This window comes from Akebia trifoliata, unplaced genomic scaffold (genome assembly GCF_017979445.1).
Source record: "Akebia trifoliata isolate Shusen 1 unplaced genomic scaffold, ASM1797944v1 Contig00614_ERROPOS522519+, whole genome shotgun sequence".
Classification (NCBI taxonomy): domain Eukaryota; kingdom Viridiplantae; phylum Streptophyta; class Magnoliopsida; order Ranunculales; family Lardizabalaceae; genus Akebia; species Akebia trifoliata.
The window spans coordinates 37135-52500 of NW_028237132.1; the positions used below are offsets into that span (position 1 = coordinate 37135).

General features: G+C 34.4%; 1 protein-coding gene across 1 annotated transcript; it reads right to left on the reverse strand.

The window, feature by feature from the left end:
• Positions 1 to 3762, reverse strand: LOC147381211 (UPF0481 protein At3g47200-like). The gene is made up of 3 exons (XM_086430720.1): positions 2378 to 3762; positions 756 to 1112; positions 1 to 572 (listed from the first exon to the last, which is right to left on the reverse strand). Exons 1-3 carry the CDS (start codon positions 2691 to 2693, stop codon positions 61 to 63), a joined length of 1185 nt encoding a protein of 394 aa, XP_086286846.1. The 5' UTR covers positions 2694 to 3762; the 3' UTR covers positions 1 to 60.
• Positions 3763 to 15366: the final 11604 nt, after the last annotated feature.

Here is a 15366-nt window from a genome sequence, read left to right on the forward strand (position 1 = left end):
AATTATTTCTCATTCAAAGATAATTGAAAGTACAAACATGGGACTCAACTCATTGACTTATTATACATGAACATAAGAAAGGATTGAAAAAACAGTCTGTAAGATAGTTAGAATGAGGAGAACAATGGCAGCACCGAATGAAAAGTATGCCCATGGACTGTAGAAATAGTCACGCTTCAAGGTTGCTTTCCATTTGTGCCAAGGTGTATTATAATATTTATCAATCTTCTCGCAAAGCCCACTGAAATAGAACTTTCTTACAACAAGTCCCGTACCGAGTTTGTTGAAGAGAACTGAAACTTCTTCCTCGTCTCCTAACCAGTTATTTATGATTCTTTGTTGTTGAAGTAACTCTACGTCTTGTTTGGAGTTGATGAGCATATCCATGAAGGTAGCATAAGATGTAAAGTGATCCGGAATTCTTTGGGAACACTGCTCCAGAGAAATGAGGTTTCTAAAGATCCACTCGGTATCGTCTTCAATGCGTAAAGGTGGGATTTCTAGAACTCCATTTTCAGGGTTAAACTTAACGTTGAATAAGTTGTCGTAAAAGTGATTCCCCCTCGTCTCAACTCTGTCGCACATTATAAGAAATCCCAAAGCCCATCATCAGTTTCAAGTGACAATGGGAGGTAGCAATGGTGGAAGAGATGGAGTAAATGGTTTCCACTCCCACGTCGTTTGTACTTCTCTCTTAACTCCTCTGTATTAATTTTGAAAAACAAACAAAAGAAATCCAAGGTAAGTTCAAACACAGGAGTAAGAGGGCCGAACTGGCATACCCCCAACTAAAAGAACATATAAAGACTCGAGGACAATAAATGGAATTTGGTTTTCAAGAATTAGCAAATCATGTCCGAGATGTCCGAGCATCCAAGATACATTAAATATGGGATCGTCTTTGTCTCTCGATACCTTGTTTGAGTACTTTAAGAAGAATTCTATTATAAAACAACCATCAAGTAGTATCATTTCTACAAAATGATTGTTTCGATCAAGATCAATGGTCTCTGCATAGCAATTTCCAACTTTTTCTTTCAATGCCAAAATGGCTTTGCAGCTATCATCCAAACTTATTCCTGGTGATCGATGATAAGGTCCCAATAACTTGACTTTGGGACCGTAATTTCTCGGATTCTATCACATTATAAATGCTAGTTCCTTTAAATAATTATAAAATTAAATTATTTATCCAAATTAATAGAGCTAATGAGATTTTATTGTTAATTGTAGATAAATAAAGCGCATCGCGAAACAATTACGGTTACAATACGCGGGCCGAAAGGAAGTTTCTAGAAAAATCTCGATCGATTTGGGCGCCACGTCACCGCGCCGCGGCTAGCCAAGACCGCGCCGCGATCATTTCGAGGAATTTGTCTTCGAGATTTTTACAGAAGCTTCTAGAAGCTTCGGTGGTTGTAACTGATTGGGTCATTCGAATTGAATTATCCGTCAAATCACCCCGATTACCCGAATAAGAACATTATAAATTTGAGGGTTGATTTCAAAGAAGGGGTCCCCTCTTGGGTCCCTTTTAGGCTCTTCTCCTCTACTCTTCTTCCATAATTTTTGGTTAATCTTCTTTTATTCTCTGTAATTTCCTTGTGAGAAAGCTCTTGAGTGTAGTGAGAACATCAAGAGTGGGATTTCATTGTTTTTTGTAATTCTTTGGAGAGATATAGAAGAAGAATTTCAGATCGATTATCATCTTCTTCACCCATGTTCTTTGCTCTCTTATTAATTTCTGCAATTTTAATTCTTGCAATGAGTGGCTAGATCCTCATTAGAGAGATCAAGGATGCCGAAGCAAGTTTATTCCTCTAATGTAGTTTTAATTCCTTATTTTTGCTTACATGTTTACTATTCTAGAAATTCTACTTTGAGTAGATGATCTACTTATATTTCTGATTCAAACTTTGATAGTCATTACTTAGATAAGTTCAAGAACGGCTATGCTCTGTGAAGAATCTGAATATAAGCTAGACAATCTCAATTAAATCTGAATTTTCATGAATGTCTCTTGGTTACCTTTGATAATTAAACCGTTCCACCTTCCGATCCATGAGCAATGACTTGCTATATGGATTGAGTTATTCTTGGAATTGATCTGCATTATGGATAGTTTGCAAAAGCTGATTTGATTTCTCTAAACCTCCTTTCTTATATCTTCAATCTCTACTTTCTGTTTTTATTTCAAATTGCAAGTTAATTTCCATTTTATTTGTACAACAAATCAATTCTGTTTTAAGAAAAATCTGTTTCTAACTTTGTTTTGTGATTTTAACCGAATGAATCTTTGAATCTTCATTGTCCCTGTGGAACGAATTCGACTTGCCCAAAGTCTTAATTCACATCTTAATCTCTGTATTTATTTAGCAAGATCTACAATTGATCAATCGACAAAGTAGGTCATTCATGTACCACCATTTATGCTTTTCCATAGCTTTCAGATTTGGTTTGTCATAATGTAATGGTCCGATTGAGAGTAGTTGAGGGGTATAGGCATCTTCATTTACTTTGCGAATACTCTCGGGAACCCTGTAGATACAATGTTCTGAGTGTGTTGGTGGAGACAGTTTGCCGCGCTTCTCTTTGATAGAAACCATAGACCACTCTTTCGGATCTTCATCTATGTCAATTGCAGTATGGTCTCCTATTTCATTTTGTTTTGTTGCACTACAGCTACTAGCCATCCCTCTGTTGTGCGTGATGGTCCTTTAAAACAATCTTCGTACTTTCAACCAATTAGTCGTTTTGATCAAACTTACCTGCATCAGTACCAGGTATCAACCTTACTACATATCAAATTGTTTCCCTAAATTAATGAAAGATACGATTTTAAAAGTCATCTGCAACCTAGTTGTCTCATCTTTGATCTTGGAGGCAACTATGTGAGATAGTCAAAGGTTCAAGATGATTCATTGGGTATATGAAAATATAGACCAAGTTGATGTGAACACGGCAAAGCCAACCAAGTTTGCAGTCATAAACTTGGCCGAGTAAACCAGGTTTGGTGTTATTTTTTTAAATAAATAAGAATTAGTGATTTCAAAATTAAGACAATGTTTTAAGGGGAAAGTACAAAACAGCGCTTGCAAGAAGTTCAAATTATCATGTCATATAAATTTTTTAAATATTTAGATTACACAGGCGATAATCCCTAAAATATAATGGATTTTTTTTTTAATTATCAAATATGATCTTTATGTACTAATAATTACTTAGTTTTTTTATTTTATTTTATGTCCTATTCATTGCTAGCCAACGAACTACTCCAAACGACTAATATGTTAGAGATGGGGAGAACTATGAATATAAGAAGGTGAAAGAGCTAAACTGGGGTATGATCACACACATACACTTAACACTACCCCTCACTCATAAGGGTGGAAAAATGGAACCCATGACTTATATGAACCTAGTGTTCTGATACCATGTTAACCAACCAACTACTGCAAAAGACCGATCTATTAAAAAGGAGGAGAGCTATGAATATAAGAGGGTCACAATGCTTAATTTAGATATGACACACCCGAGAGTGGAGGAAAATATACACTCAACTGAGAGAACTATGATCACCTAGATTCTTAAGAAATTTCGGCAAATGATTTGCGGCACAAAAAATAGCACAAATCTTTTGCAAAATCACAATGAATTTTTTTATTGCAAAGATCAACCAATCACAAAAAAAAAAAAGATTCGCAAGTTATGTGCTAAGCTGATGAACCAATGGCATGACGCAGGCCATGTGTATTAAATGAGAAAAAGTGATAGGTCACTGAGAGAAAATTTACGAGCAATTAAGTGCTTTATTTTTTAGTACACATGGCGTCGTGCCATTGGTTCATCAGCTTAGCACATAACTTTTAAAATAACAAATTTTTGTTCTATAGTAAGCATATACACTAGAATACGTGTTTATTCATTTAAGAGAGACTTAATTATAGGTGATAGAGTAAGATATTTAAAGCCTTGGGCTTACCTCACCCAACCTTCATCAGCTCTCTCTTTAAACAATATTCTCTTTTCTTTCTTTTTTAACTTCAGGGATTAATTAGTTCATTGACAATAACAAAACCTTATTCCATAGCAAATATGAAAGGGATTAATTTTGAAAGGGATTAATTTTGTTCTTCTATTCCACTCTGTTGGAAGCCAAGTCCTTTGTTATTAGGAGTGAGTTCTTATCTTTATTAAAGCACTTTGATCAGGTTATCCTTGTTTCAACATAGCAAATATTTAACTCATTCTTTACTTGAGGAAAGATTATTAAACCAGAATTAATAGGATTTTCTTTCGTTTATAAAGTTTGATGCTCCAATAGGAATCTGTTGTGGCTAGATCACAAGCCACACATGAAAATTGACTATCGAAATTAATCTCCTCTTAGGCAACATACTCTTAGAATTCTCTTCTTAATTTCAAAATGTCAATCGTTTTCGATTAAACTCACCTGCATCAAATCCAAACAACAACGGAAAAATAAATTAATTGTTTTTGTTAAATTAGTGGAAGATGTGAGTCTGATTTCCAATGCCAAAGTTGATTTGAGAGACATCTATAACTCAAAAAGTATAATATTTCACATAAAAAAGAGACAAAGTCCACTCACATTGCATTTTCAGGGATGCAAATTCTGTCTTGTGCTCTAAAAATGGCTTTTCAACGGAAATTTTCCGAGGTTCTCCATTTGATAGAGAAAGAAAAATAAAATTAAAAAGCTCCCTTTCTCTTTAATTAAATGAGACTAGAAGAATTATAAAATTAAGAAGCCTCACCTCTCCTAACCTCAGTTTACTAATTTATTCTCCTCTTCTCTCAATCCTTGCAATGCACCCATGGAAGATACTAGTTTTAAAGAAACGTTTGAGGTTGGAAATGTCTTACCCCTTATCAAGATACTAGTTTTAAAGGAACGTTTAAGGTTGGAAATGTCTCACACCTTATCCCCTCTTGTCTCTTCTCTCTGATTCTTTGATTCTGTCCTTCCTAGTTATGTTGAATATATAAGATACCCCTTTGATACATCCCCTTCACATCAGTTATTGAAATGACCTAAATTTTCTTATCTTCAACTTCAAATTAAAGACCCTCGGATTCTCCTCCTTAAGAACTTTTGTTTACAAACTCTTCAAAATCCAAGATAAATTTTTTTTAACCTCGGATTAGTACTCGTTAGGTAAAACCATTGATTTTTCATCGATAAATATATCATATAACTTTCTTGAAATTCCGATCACATTTTTGGATGCCAAAAAGATGAGCAGTCAACGTAGTAAAAAGGAAAGTTTTTCAAAATTATAGAAGTACCCTCAACAATTCTTTATAAAGCATTCAAAATAATCTATCCATAGTAGCAACTACTAATGTTGTAATTATTTTAGGAACAACATTTACCCTGTTCCTGTAATTTCTCAATCTTCCTCACTTGTTTTGGTAAATGTCCATTAAAACAACTTATGTGTTACATATAACACACTCTCTCTTTAAGTGGTTCAAGGAAAACAAACCAACAAACTATACCATAGTCTTGATTGTAAAAATAAATAAGAGAATGTCATCAGCTTCATCATCTCCAACTTATGTTTCCATATTATCTTGTAGAAGCCCATGGCCCTAACTCATCCTCACAAAACCGGCTTATAAGGTGAGGAATGCTCCTGGTAAGTTTATATATAGTCCAAGGTCATGATACCCAGACGATGTGGGTCTATAGCTTACACTCCCCCTCACATGTAACATGTCTTATACATGCCTATGTTTACCCGCTCTGATACCATGTAGAAGTCCATGGGCCTAACTCATCCTCACAAAATCGACTTTTAAGATTAGGAATGCTTCAGGTTTATATATAGTCCAACGTCATGATATCTAGATGATGTTGGATTATCGGTCATGTCTTACTCATCTGTACTTGTTACCCATGAAACCTTATTTTTCAAGTTTGTTACCCACGAAACCTTAAGAGTGGGGATATCATAAAATTCAAATTTATATGGTTAGTTTGTTACTTAACATACCTTGGAGTGGATCCTAATCACCACTTTGTGGTATCCAAAAATATGATCTGATGTCACAGGCTTATAAAATACAAAGTTCTAAGAATTTGAAAAAAAAAAAAAAAACAGTTAATTTTCACAGTTGAATTTTAATTTTAATTTTGGGAGTTCAACAATCATCCATTTTCAACACCTTCGATCAAGTTCAAAAAGGATATATACTTTTAATTATTTTCTTTCAAATCTAAATTTTTCCATGAAATCTATATGGTTATGGTATTAGATTACCAATTTGATAGTCCGTGTGGGCCCAACGATCCTTAGTAAGATTTGAAAATATAATATGATAAAGTTTTTCCTAACCCAATTATTAATATTAAACTCAGAGTATAAGTCAATACGTTACAGTCATAACAGTAGTGGTTTGTGGAGCCTTGGTCACAGCAAAGGTGTACTGTTCATCATTACATAGGATATTTCCTTAATTTCAATATTATGTTAAATCTCATTATTATATAAAACCGCTACGTTTCTTGGGGCATATATATTTCTCATTTTTGGGTAAAAAGGTGTAAGTTTTTTTTTTATCTAAAAAGGGCATGAACCATGTGGAATAAAAATGTAAAATTACATTTATAATCCTCCTTTAAAATAGAGAGCTACGATTGCCGCACTAACTTTTACTAACACCACGCCAATTTGGTGCCATGCTTTGGTGGTTTATATAGAAATCGGTGTGTCATTAGTAAAAGTTGGTGTGGTAATAGCAATTCTCATAATCCTCTTATTTTTGGATTACTCCTATGCATGGAAGTATAGAATTGAATTAAGGAACAAATTTCACTCAGCCCATCAAAATATTTTGGGTTAAGGCTTTTATTTTCTTTCATTTAATTTTGAAGATTTGGAAACTTGTATAACTTCCCATTTATTTGTTTAATAATAATGGTTACTCTTCCACAGATATTATGACAAAGGATCCAATTACAAAGTCCAATTGTTCCTGCAACGGGCAAGATCCTTTAATAAATTCAAATATTATTATGGGATCGCTTGAGTTATCAACGATGAAACTAAAAGTAGAGTCTTGAGATCACTAAATCAATCGATCGATTAAAGTTCCTCGATGCTTCAGATCCTATGCTTGAAAATATTGGTTGGAGACCTCGTGAAGGAGCAACATTTTTTGCATCAAGGGGTTACATTTCCTAAATATACAATCTATTATTAGTCAAGCTTTAAGGGATTAGATTCCCATAATGTACAATCAACTTCTCTTGTATGATTTGATTTTATCTTCCTTACTACTCTCCCCCTTCCCTTCAATTGAATGTATGGTAATTACATTAGAGAGAAATCACAAACACTTTATGTTTTGATCTTTGGAAGTTGGATAGAAATTGATTTATTTCTTTCTATAATTGATTACTCTATATTGAACCAATGGCGAGCACATCCTTCGAGTGCGTGGTGTTCACTACGTAGGGTATGTTTGAAAATTGACTTATTTGGGCATCTCTTCAAGTAATATAGTCAGTATGCAATGTAGTAGGGTCTGGGATTTAGAAATCTCTAAATAGGACAAAAGATGAAAGGGGATTTTTTGTTTTTTTTTTTTTAATCTAAATTAAAAATTAATATTTACAGAAAGATACGAATTTTTCAAAATTACAAAAACAAACTTAGAGCGGCTATTGAAGAGTCACTTTTTGGCAAAACTTGGAAAACCTATTCTTGAATGGTATGTTTTCAAGTGTAGGTTTTTCAAGTTTTTCAAAAACCTTGACTCGGACAAGATTTAAAGCCATTACTCGATATCGTTCATGGACAAGTCGAGATGTCAACATGAGTTTTAAAACCTAGGTCTTCAGTCTTACTATTTTTTATTTTATTTTTATATTGCGGGTATCCTCACCCTTCGGATAGGACTAATCCCATGGCCACACGTACTGCCCTCTCAGAAAATCCTAAAATTTGTTTTGAAGTCTCGACTTGTTCGTGAACAAGAACAAGTCATGGTTTTAAATCTTGTCTGAGTTAAGGTTTTAGAAAAACCTAATCTTGCCAAAATCTACCATTCAATAGAGTTGGTTTTGCCAAAAAATGTCTCTTCAATAGTCGTTCCAGGTTTGTTTTTGTAATTTTGAAAAAATCATATCTTTATTAAAAGTACTATTTAATTTAGGTTTTTTTTTTTTTTTTTTTAAATTTCCCCAAGATGAAAATGATACGTGATTCTAACCGTAATTTTGATATAATTCATAGACATAGAGTGACAATCCAGAACATTGTCACATTCCTATAACAACGTTAAGTGTCTACATGGAACATTTTTGTTGGAGTTCAAATACATTGGGATGCGTGTACAACTTGGTTAAGAGCCCTAGATTTTTCAAACTCCAACAAAAATGTGCCATGTAGACACCTAACCTTTATTAGAGTAATGGGACATGTTATTGGATCTTGAGTCAAAAATATTGACTAACTTGATTGTCATAGGAGATATGTTGGCTTCTCCGGACTCGTGAAGTGTATCAACTATCATCATTAATAACAAAGAATCAAGGAGAACTTTGAGGGAACAAGGGTAATTCCCGGCAGCTATCTATTCCTCGAGATTTACCTAAACAAGTTTGATTGGTCGCATACAATAAAATAGAGAGAGAATTTACAAGGAATTGGTTTGTCGCTCGAATTATCGACTAGCCAATTTTGAATCGTCTCTTATATGAATCTCAAGAGTGATAATATAATATTCGTATATTGAGGTTCCATGTGTTCGATTTAGATTATGTGTGATTCCACTCGATGATGATGATGATGAAATATGCTTCCAAACCGTTGAATAGGTGTGTGGGCCAGATCATGACAGACCCAATTATACACAGTCAGAACCCCAGCACAGAGGCATGAATTTATATGCTTAGGCCTTGCCCATTTCTTATATTGGCCTAACAATAACTAGGCCCATATAGATTATATCCATGAACCCATAAATTCATATGGACCCACTTACCTCTATTAATCCCACCCAAAATGTGTTCTAAGGGGGGTTGCAGCAAGCCCAAGTTCAAATAGCCTGGCCATCACTAACTAGACAAAATCAGATATTTATTAAATGACATAATGATTAGTTATTATCTTTACTACTATAATTAGAGAAGGCCAAATAGGTGTTCGTTAATGCCAAATTTGGAAGACGAAAAATGCCCTTGGATTTAAATTTAAATTTAGCATTATGAAGGTCATTTTCGACCCACAACTTTATAATCATGTTAATTAATTTTTTTAAAATTACATAAATAATTTTTTATTATGTCATCTTCAAAACGAAATTCATTAATATTTTAAAATTATAAAAATCTTTACAATATAAAATTACAATCCCACGAACCTATAACATTAGATTTCTTAGATCATCAAAATATACTTTATTAAAATATCTTTACAATTACCTGAAAATTGCAAATTACAAAAAGATTCCTATAATATATTAAATAATAAAATATTATAAAAATTCAGGTTATTTATTTGAAATAATTTTTTAAAATAGTTATAAAATAATTCAATACTATTTTTTTGATACATGTGGAATTGCTCATGCCACCTATTAGTTTGATTAAAATCTTTTCAGATTGCTGCTTAGGCTTATAGTGGGCTCAAATAAAACAAAAAAAAAATTAGAGAAATTTACACATCAATATTTTAAATAACAGAACCGATGATTGGATAGAAAATTTGTAAGATCGATCAACCTATGGTCCAGCCCAATTCATGGTTTCAAAACTCGTCTGAGACCATGACGTATTGCTTGAGTCATCTCGGTATTAGATATGGATTAGACGGACAAACAAGGCAATTTTTCAAAAGAGATTTAAAATCCCACATTCATTTTTCAAATTTTTTGTCTAAACGTCTCAAACATATTAGAAAACTTGTCCAAAATGACTCGGTATCTAGCATGGAAGAGATGTGAAACCTAGTTTTAAAACCATGGCCTCATTTCAATTTGGTTGAACGAGTTCTCATTTATTAAAAGAAAGCAAACTTATGTAAACTTTTTTTTTTCTACATTACATTTAAATATATTTCACAAATTGACAAAATAAAATAAGATGAAATTCACAATAATCAGTGGTTCAATAATTGAACAGATTTTACTACAAATCCGGTCGGATCGATCTATCACCATCTTTGGGCACTGTTACATAAAAACAAATAATTGAAATAAAGTTTGTGCCACCAAAATAAAAGAAAGTTGGATTTTGTTCCTGTTCTTTTTTTCATTATTTCACCTTTTCTATGTTTTGTAGATTGTAGAAAAAATAAAATAGGAGGAACGATGGGGTGAAGGGTGTCTTTTTCTCCTCTTTATGTCCTATTTTGTTTCAGTAAGAGTTTTCTCTTTAATAGCTTTGTTGTTGATTTCTTTTTTTCTCTTTTTATCCAAGAGAATAAAGCAAAGTAGACGGATATCCTCTTTGAAGAAACCCCCCCCCCCCCCCCCCATGAGGGACTTGTCATTTTTATTGAACTTTTTTTTTTTCATTCTCGTACATGGGTCACTTTAACATGGATTATCAACTTTGATTAGTGAAACTTTACGAGCATTGACCATAAAGTCTATAACCATAAATCGATTTCTATGATTGAAGCTTATAACAATAAAGAGTGGATTTATTAGATCTTTGATGGGATGTTTTATACAAAGCTCACCTATTAAATGGTAAAGATATGTGAGTAGATATCTTCTCCATGATCACAATGATTCATCTCTATCTGATGCATGGATTTTCGTTGTCAATTACGTCTTCTAGTTGTCATACTTCTTGATATCCTTATCCTTGGATAGGATTAATTCCTGTCGAGGGGAATATTTGTCATGCTCCACCCAGCTAATGAAACACATCGTCTGTGCATTTCGACGAAATGCATCACTTGTCTAGGTACGAAAGTGTTAGTGGGAGACAATTATGGCTCATCAGATTAATTCCATATTTTACTCTTCAAAGGTAACTTACAATGATAATTAGATACGGGCAAAACAAATCGTATCAAACATAGGTTTCTAAATACATAAATATTGATGATTGATCTTAGGAAGATTTGAGATTATATCACGAGACATTGATCGACGTATATCTTATATCAATCTAGCGCTATTTTTTAGGCATTAAATGACATTTATTTAAGGCTAATTTAACATGTATATTGAATCATTGATGGGAAGATGTACACGTTTTGCCAAAACTCAAAATAGAGTTTTCCTAAATAGTGGAAACTTATTTTTTTTGACTCCCTTAATTAATGGGAGAATTATCATATTTTGATGATGGTTTATTTGGGAAGTAGATTCTCTGTGATGTAGCTTTCCGTAGCACTCACTCCATAGATGAGAGAGAGAGATCTATGCTTAAAATAAAAAAATAAAACATCTCAACCATCTATTGATCATGATTTAGATTTGATTTCGAAAAAAAAAACTCAAAAACATTTTTTTCACTGATCCAAGTCCTTGAAAATTGATGGCCACTTCTACATGATTGTTACGTTGTAGGAGACCCGCTTCCATTTATTTGACAGTTACAATTCCTTGATTAAAGTTTTGATCACCTTCTTTATTAGGTGGATTATTCTTTTCTTTTCCTTATTTAAGAGACCTCCTACAATATATATATATATATATATATATATATATATATATATATATATATATATATATAGATATATATATAGGGTGGGGTTCCGTAGACACGTAAAGCTACTCATAAAGCTACAACGTGTTTGTCTTATATGGTTAAAAAGATTCGGAATGGGCTGATTTTTTGTGAGGATGATCTCTGTGGTGAGGGGATCATCCTTGAAAAAAATCATTACATTCCAAAACTTCTAACCCCATCAAAAGTGATTTATAAAAATTGGACGGTCTAAAATTTTTCAACGTGTAAACATGGGGCTAGAAGTTTCATAATGGGCTGATTTTCGGCAAGGATGATCTCCTCACCATAGAGATCATCCTCACAAAAAATCAGCTTATTCCAAACATTTTTGCCCATATAAGACAAAATGCGTTGTAGCTTTATGAGTAGCTTTATGTGTATACGGATCCTAATCCATATATATATATGGGGAAATGTTCGGCACCAAACATTTTGGCAAAACATTTTTCAAAACATAGGTTAGAAGTTTTGGAATTGACTGATTTTTGGTGAGGATGATCTCTACGGTGAGGAGATCATCATCACCAAAAATCAGCCCATTCCAAAACTTTTAACCCCATCAAAAATGGTTTACAAAAAATGGACGGTCCACAATTTTTCAACTTGTAAACATGGGACTAGAAGTTTTGGAATGGGCTGATTTTTGGTGAGGATGATCTCCTCACCGTAGAGATCATCCTCACCAAAAATCAGCCCATTCCAAAACTTATAACCCATGTAGGACAAAAATGATTGGCCAAAATGTTTGGTGTTGAATGGGACCATATATATGGGGAAAAGTCACAATAGTTGACGAGGTAAGATTTAAAATGGAGTTCACTTCATAGCTAAAAAGTCACAAGGACATGATGTATGATTCTGTGCCCTTGCCACATCAGCCGTGTACCCAACCATGTGCATTCATCATGATTCATCCTAAAATTAAGATATCTTCGTCCTCCTCACAATGAGGTATATTTATTTGTTTGAAATTTGGGTATGAAACAGATATTCTTTAAATAGTATGATAAATAGTTGGATATAGGTATCGCTAATAAAATTGGATATGAATACGGATATATGATTACTAACCGATTGCCAGCCCTACTCAAGACTGAGAAATTCTGATCTCACACTCATAATGTGAAAAGTCTTTACTTAAGTATTCCAAAATTTTGAATGGAAAAACAGTGAGTAGCCCCTGCAAAAACATATTCATCTGTTCCCTGTCCAGCTGTCCTGCTTTTGCTTCTGAGCATGTATAAAACGTGGGATCAGAGTGCAACTTGGGTGGGCCCTATTTGAGTCTGATGGCCCGACGCAACTTGGGGCTGGCCTTGGGTTGGGGCAAAGAATCTCAAACCCAAACAAACTGTAGCACTCTCATAAGCCCACAAATTGCAGTGCGTGAGGAGATAACAATTGGGAAGAAAAAAACATAAAGAGACATCTAAAAGATTATTGGAACTGGGATTGTACAAAGGAATCAAAGGTGTATCATCCTGATAATTATAGATATCAACAACTTGCTAAAAGGCATGTTGGAGAGATAAAAACTTAGAAAAAATGAGTAAATCTGCCTTAGTTATTCGTGAACACAGCTAGAGACAAAACTCTTTTTCATTTTTTGATTCACACTACTACAGAGAACAACACTACATCCTCTATTTAAACACAAAGACTAAGATAAGAAAATTACATTGAATATTGTATAGCTGGTAGGATAAAATCTGAGATATGATCTAAGATATGCTCTTAGAGAATATCCCAAGATATGCTCTTGTTTAGAATCCAAGATTTGCTCAATCAATTTGTTGAGATTTCCTTAGCTAGTCAAGCTACCATTTCGGGTTGAAGTTGTTGCTATAGATATGATCCAAGATATGCTCTTAGAGAATATCCCAAGATATTCTCTATTTAGAATCCAAGATTTGCTAAACCAATTTGTTGAGATTTCCTTACCTAGTCAAACTACCATTTTGGGTTGAAGTTGTTGCCATTGATACCCCTTCATCCTTCAACATCTCTCCACTATTGTAGTATGAATTGTGGGAGTTTTGAACCTTATCACTTCTCTGAGTCCCATAATTCAGGCTGAGATGTTGGGTTGTGCCAATACCCTCCCTCAAACTGTGTTGGGGCTGAAGGCAGAGTTTGATTCGAAAGTTATTGAGTGCAGCCTTTGACATGGGTTTGGTGAAGATGTCTGCTACTTGCTTTGTAGTGGAGATATGTTGAGTGATGAGAAGTCCAAGTGCAACTCGTTCACGTACAAAATGGTAATCCAACTCGATGTGTTTGCTACGAGCATGAAACACCACGTTTATTGTCATGTGAAGAGCACTTTTGTTGTTGCAGTAAAGAGTTGGTGTAGATGCCAATGGAATGTGAAGATCTTTAAGGATAAATGACATCCATGTGAGTTCAGCTGCTGTATTGGCCATGGCTCGATATTCCGCTTCGGTACTCGATCGAGAGATTGTATGTTGTTTTTTTGCACACCAAGAGATGAGATTTCCTCCAAGAAACGTACAGTATCCGGTGGTAGATCGCCTTGTGGTGGGACATCCCACCCAATCTGCATCAGAATGCAGAGAAAGCACACAGATCAAGTTTGGTATTGGAAGTAAGATGCAAACCTATGTCAATTGTGCCTTTGACAAATCTTAAGATCCTCAAAACCATTTTTAAATGTACAACAGTGGGAGTATGCATGAATTGTGATGCATAGTTCACACTGTATGAAAGATCTGGTCTCGTGAGAGTTAGGTACTGTAAAGCACCAACAAATCCTCTGAAATAATTCAGATCTTCTAGCAAGACATTATCTAATGAGGTCTTGGTTTTGGCATCAAGAGATGTGCTCATAAGCTTGTAATCGACCATGTTAGCTCTCTCAAGGATGGTAAGAGCATAGTGAGATTGGGACAGGTGAAGACCATCTGTTGTTTGAGAGATCTCGATGCCAAGGACGTGATGAATTTGACCCAAGTCTTTCATCGCGAATTCAGTGCTCAGGAGTTGAATGAAGGTTGATACTAGAGCTGTGGAGGAACCTTAGAAGAGTATATCATCTACATAAATGAGGAGAATTAATGATCCAAGGTTAGAATGAAAAATAAACAAAGATGGGTCAGCTAGGCTACAAAAAAATCCATATTTAAGAAGAAAGACACTAAACCGATCAAACCAAGCACAAGGTGCTTGTTTGAGACCATAGAGAGCCTTTTGAAGTTTGTACACGTGTTTTGGATGTTCAGGATCAGCCATTCCTATAGGTTGTTCCATGTATATGTCTTCTGAAATTAAACCATGAAGAAATGCATTTTTTACGTCAAGCTGACGTATGGGCCATTTTTTAACAAGAGCTATAGTGATGACCATTCGAATGGTTCCAAGTTTGATGACTGGAGAGAAGGTTTCGGTGTAGTCCAGACCATCCACTTGATGATACCCTTTTGCTACAACACGAGCTTTAAGGCGATCTAAAGAACCATCGGGTTTGAGTTTTGGTTTGAGTACCCATTTATGCAAGGCTTCAAGTTTTTCATCCATTGTTGTTTTCCACCCCGGATGAGCTAGAGCAGCTTGTATGTTGTGAGGTTCACGAAGGATACTGGCTGAGTATGTGGAAGAAGTCAAGGCATATTTTGGATTGGGTTTAATGA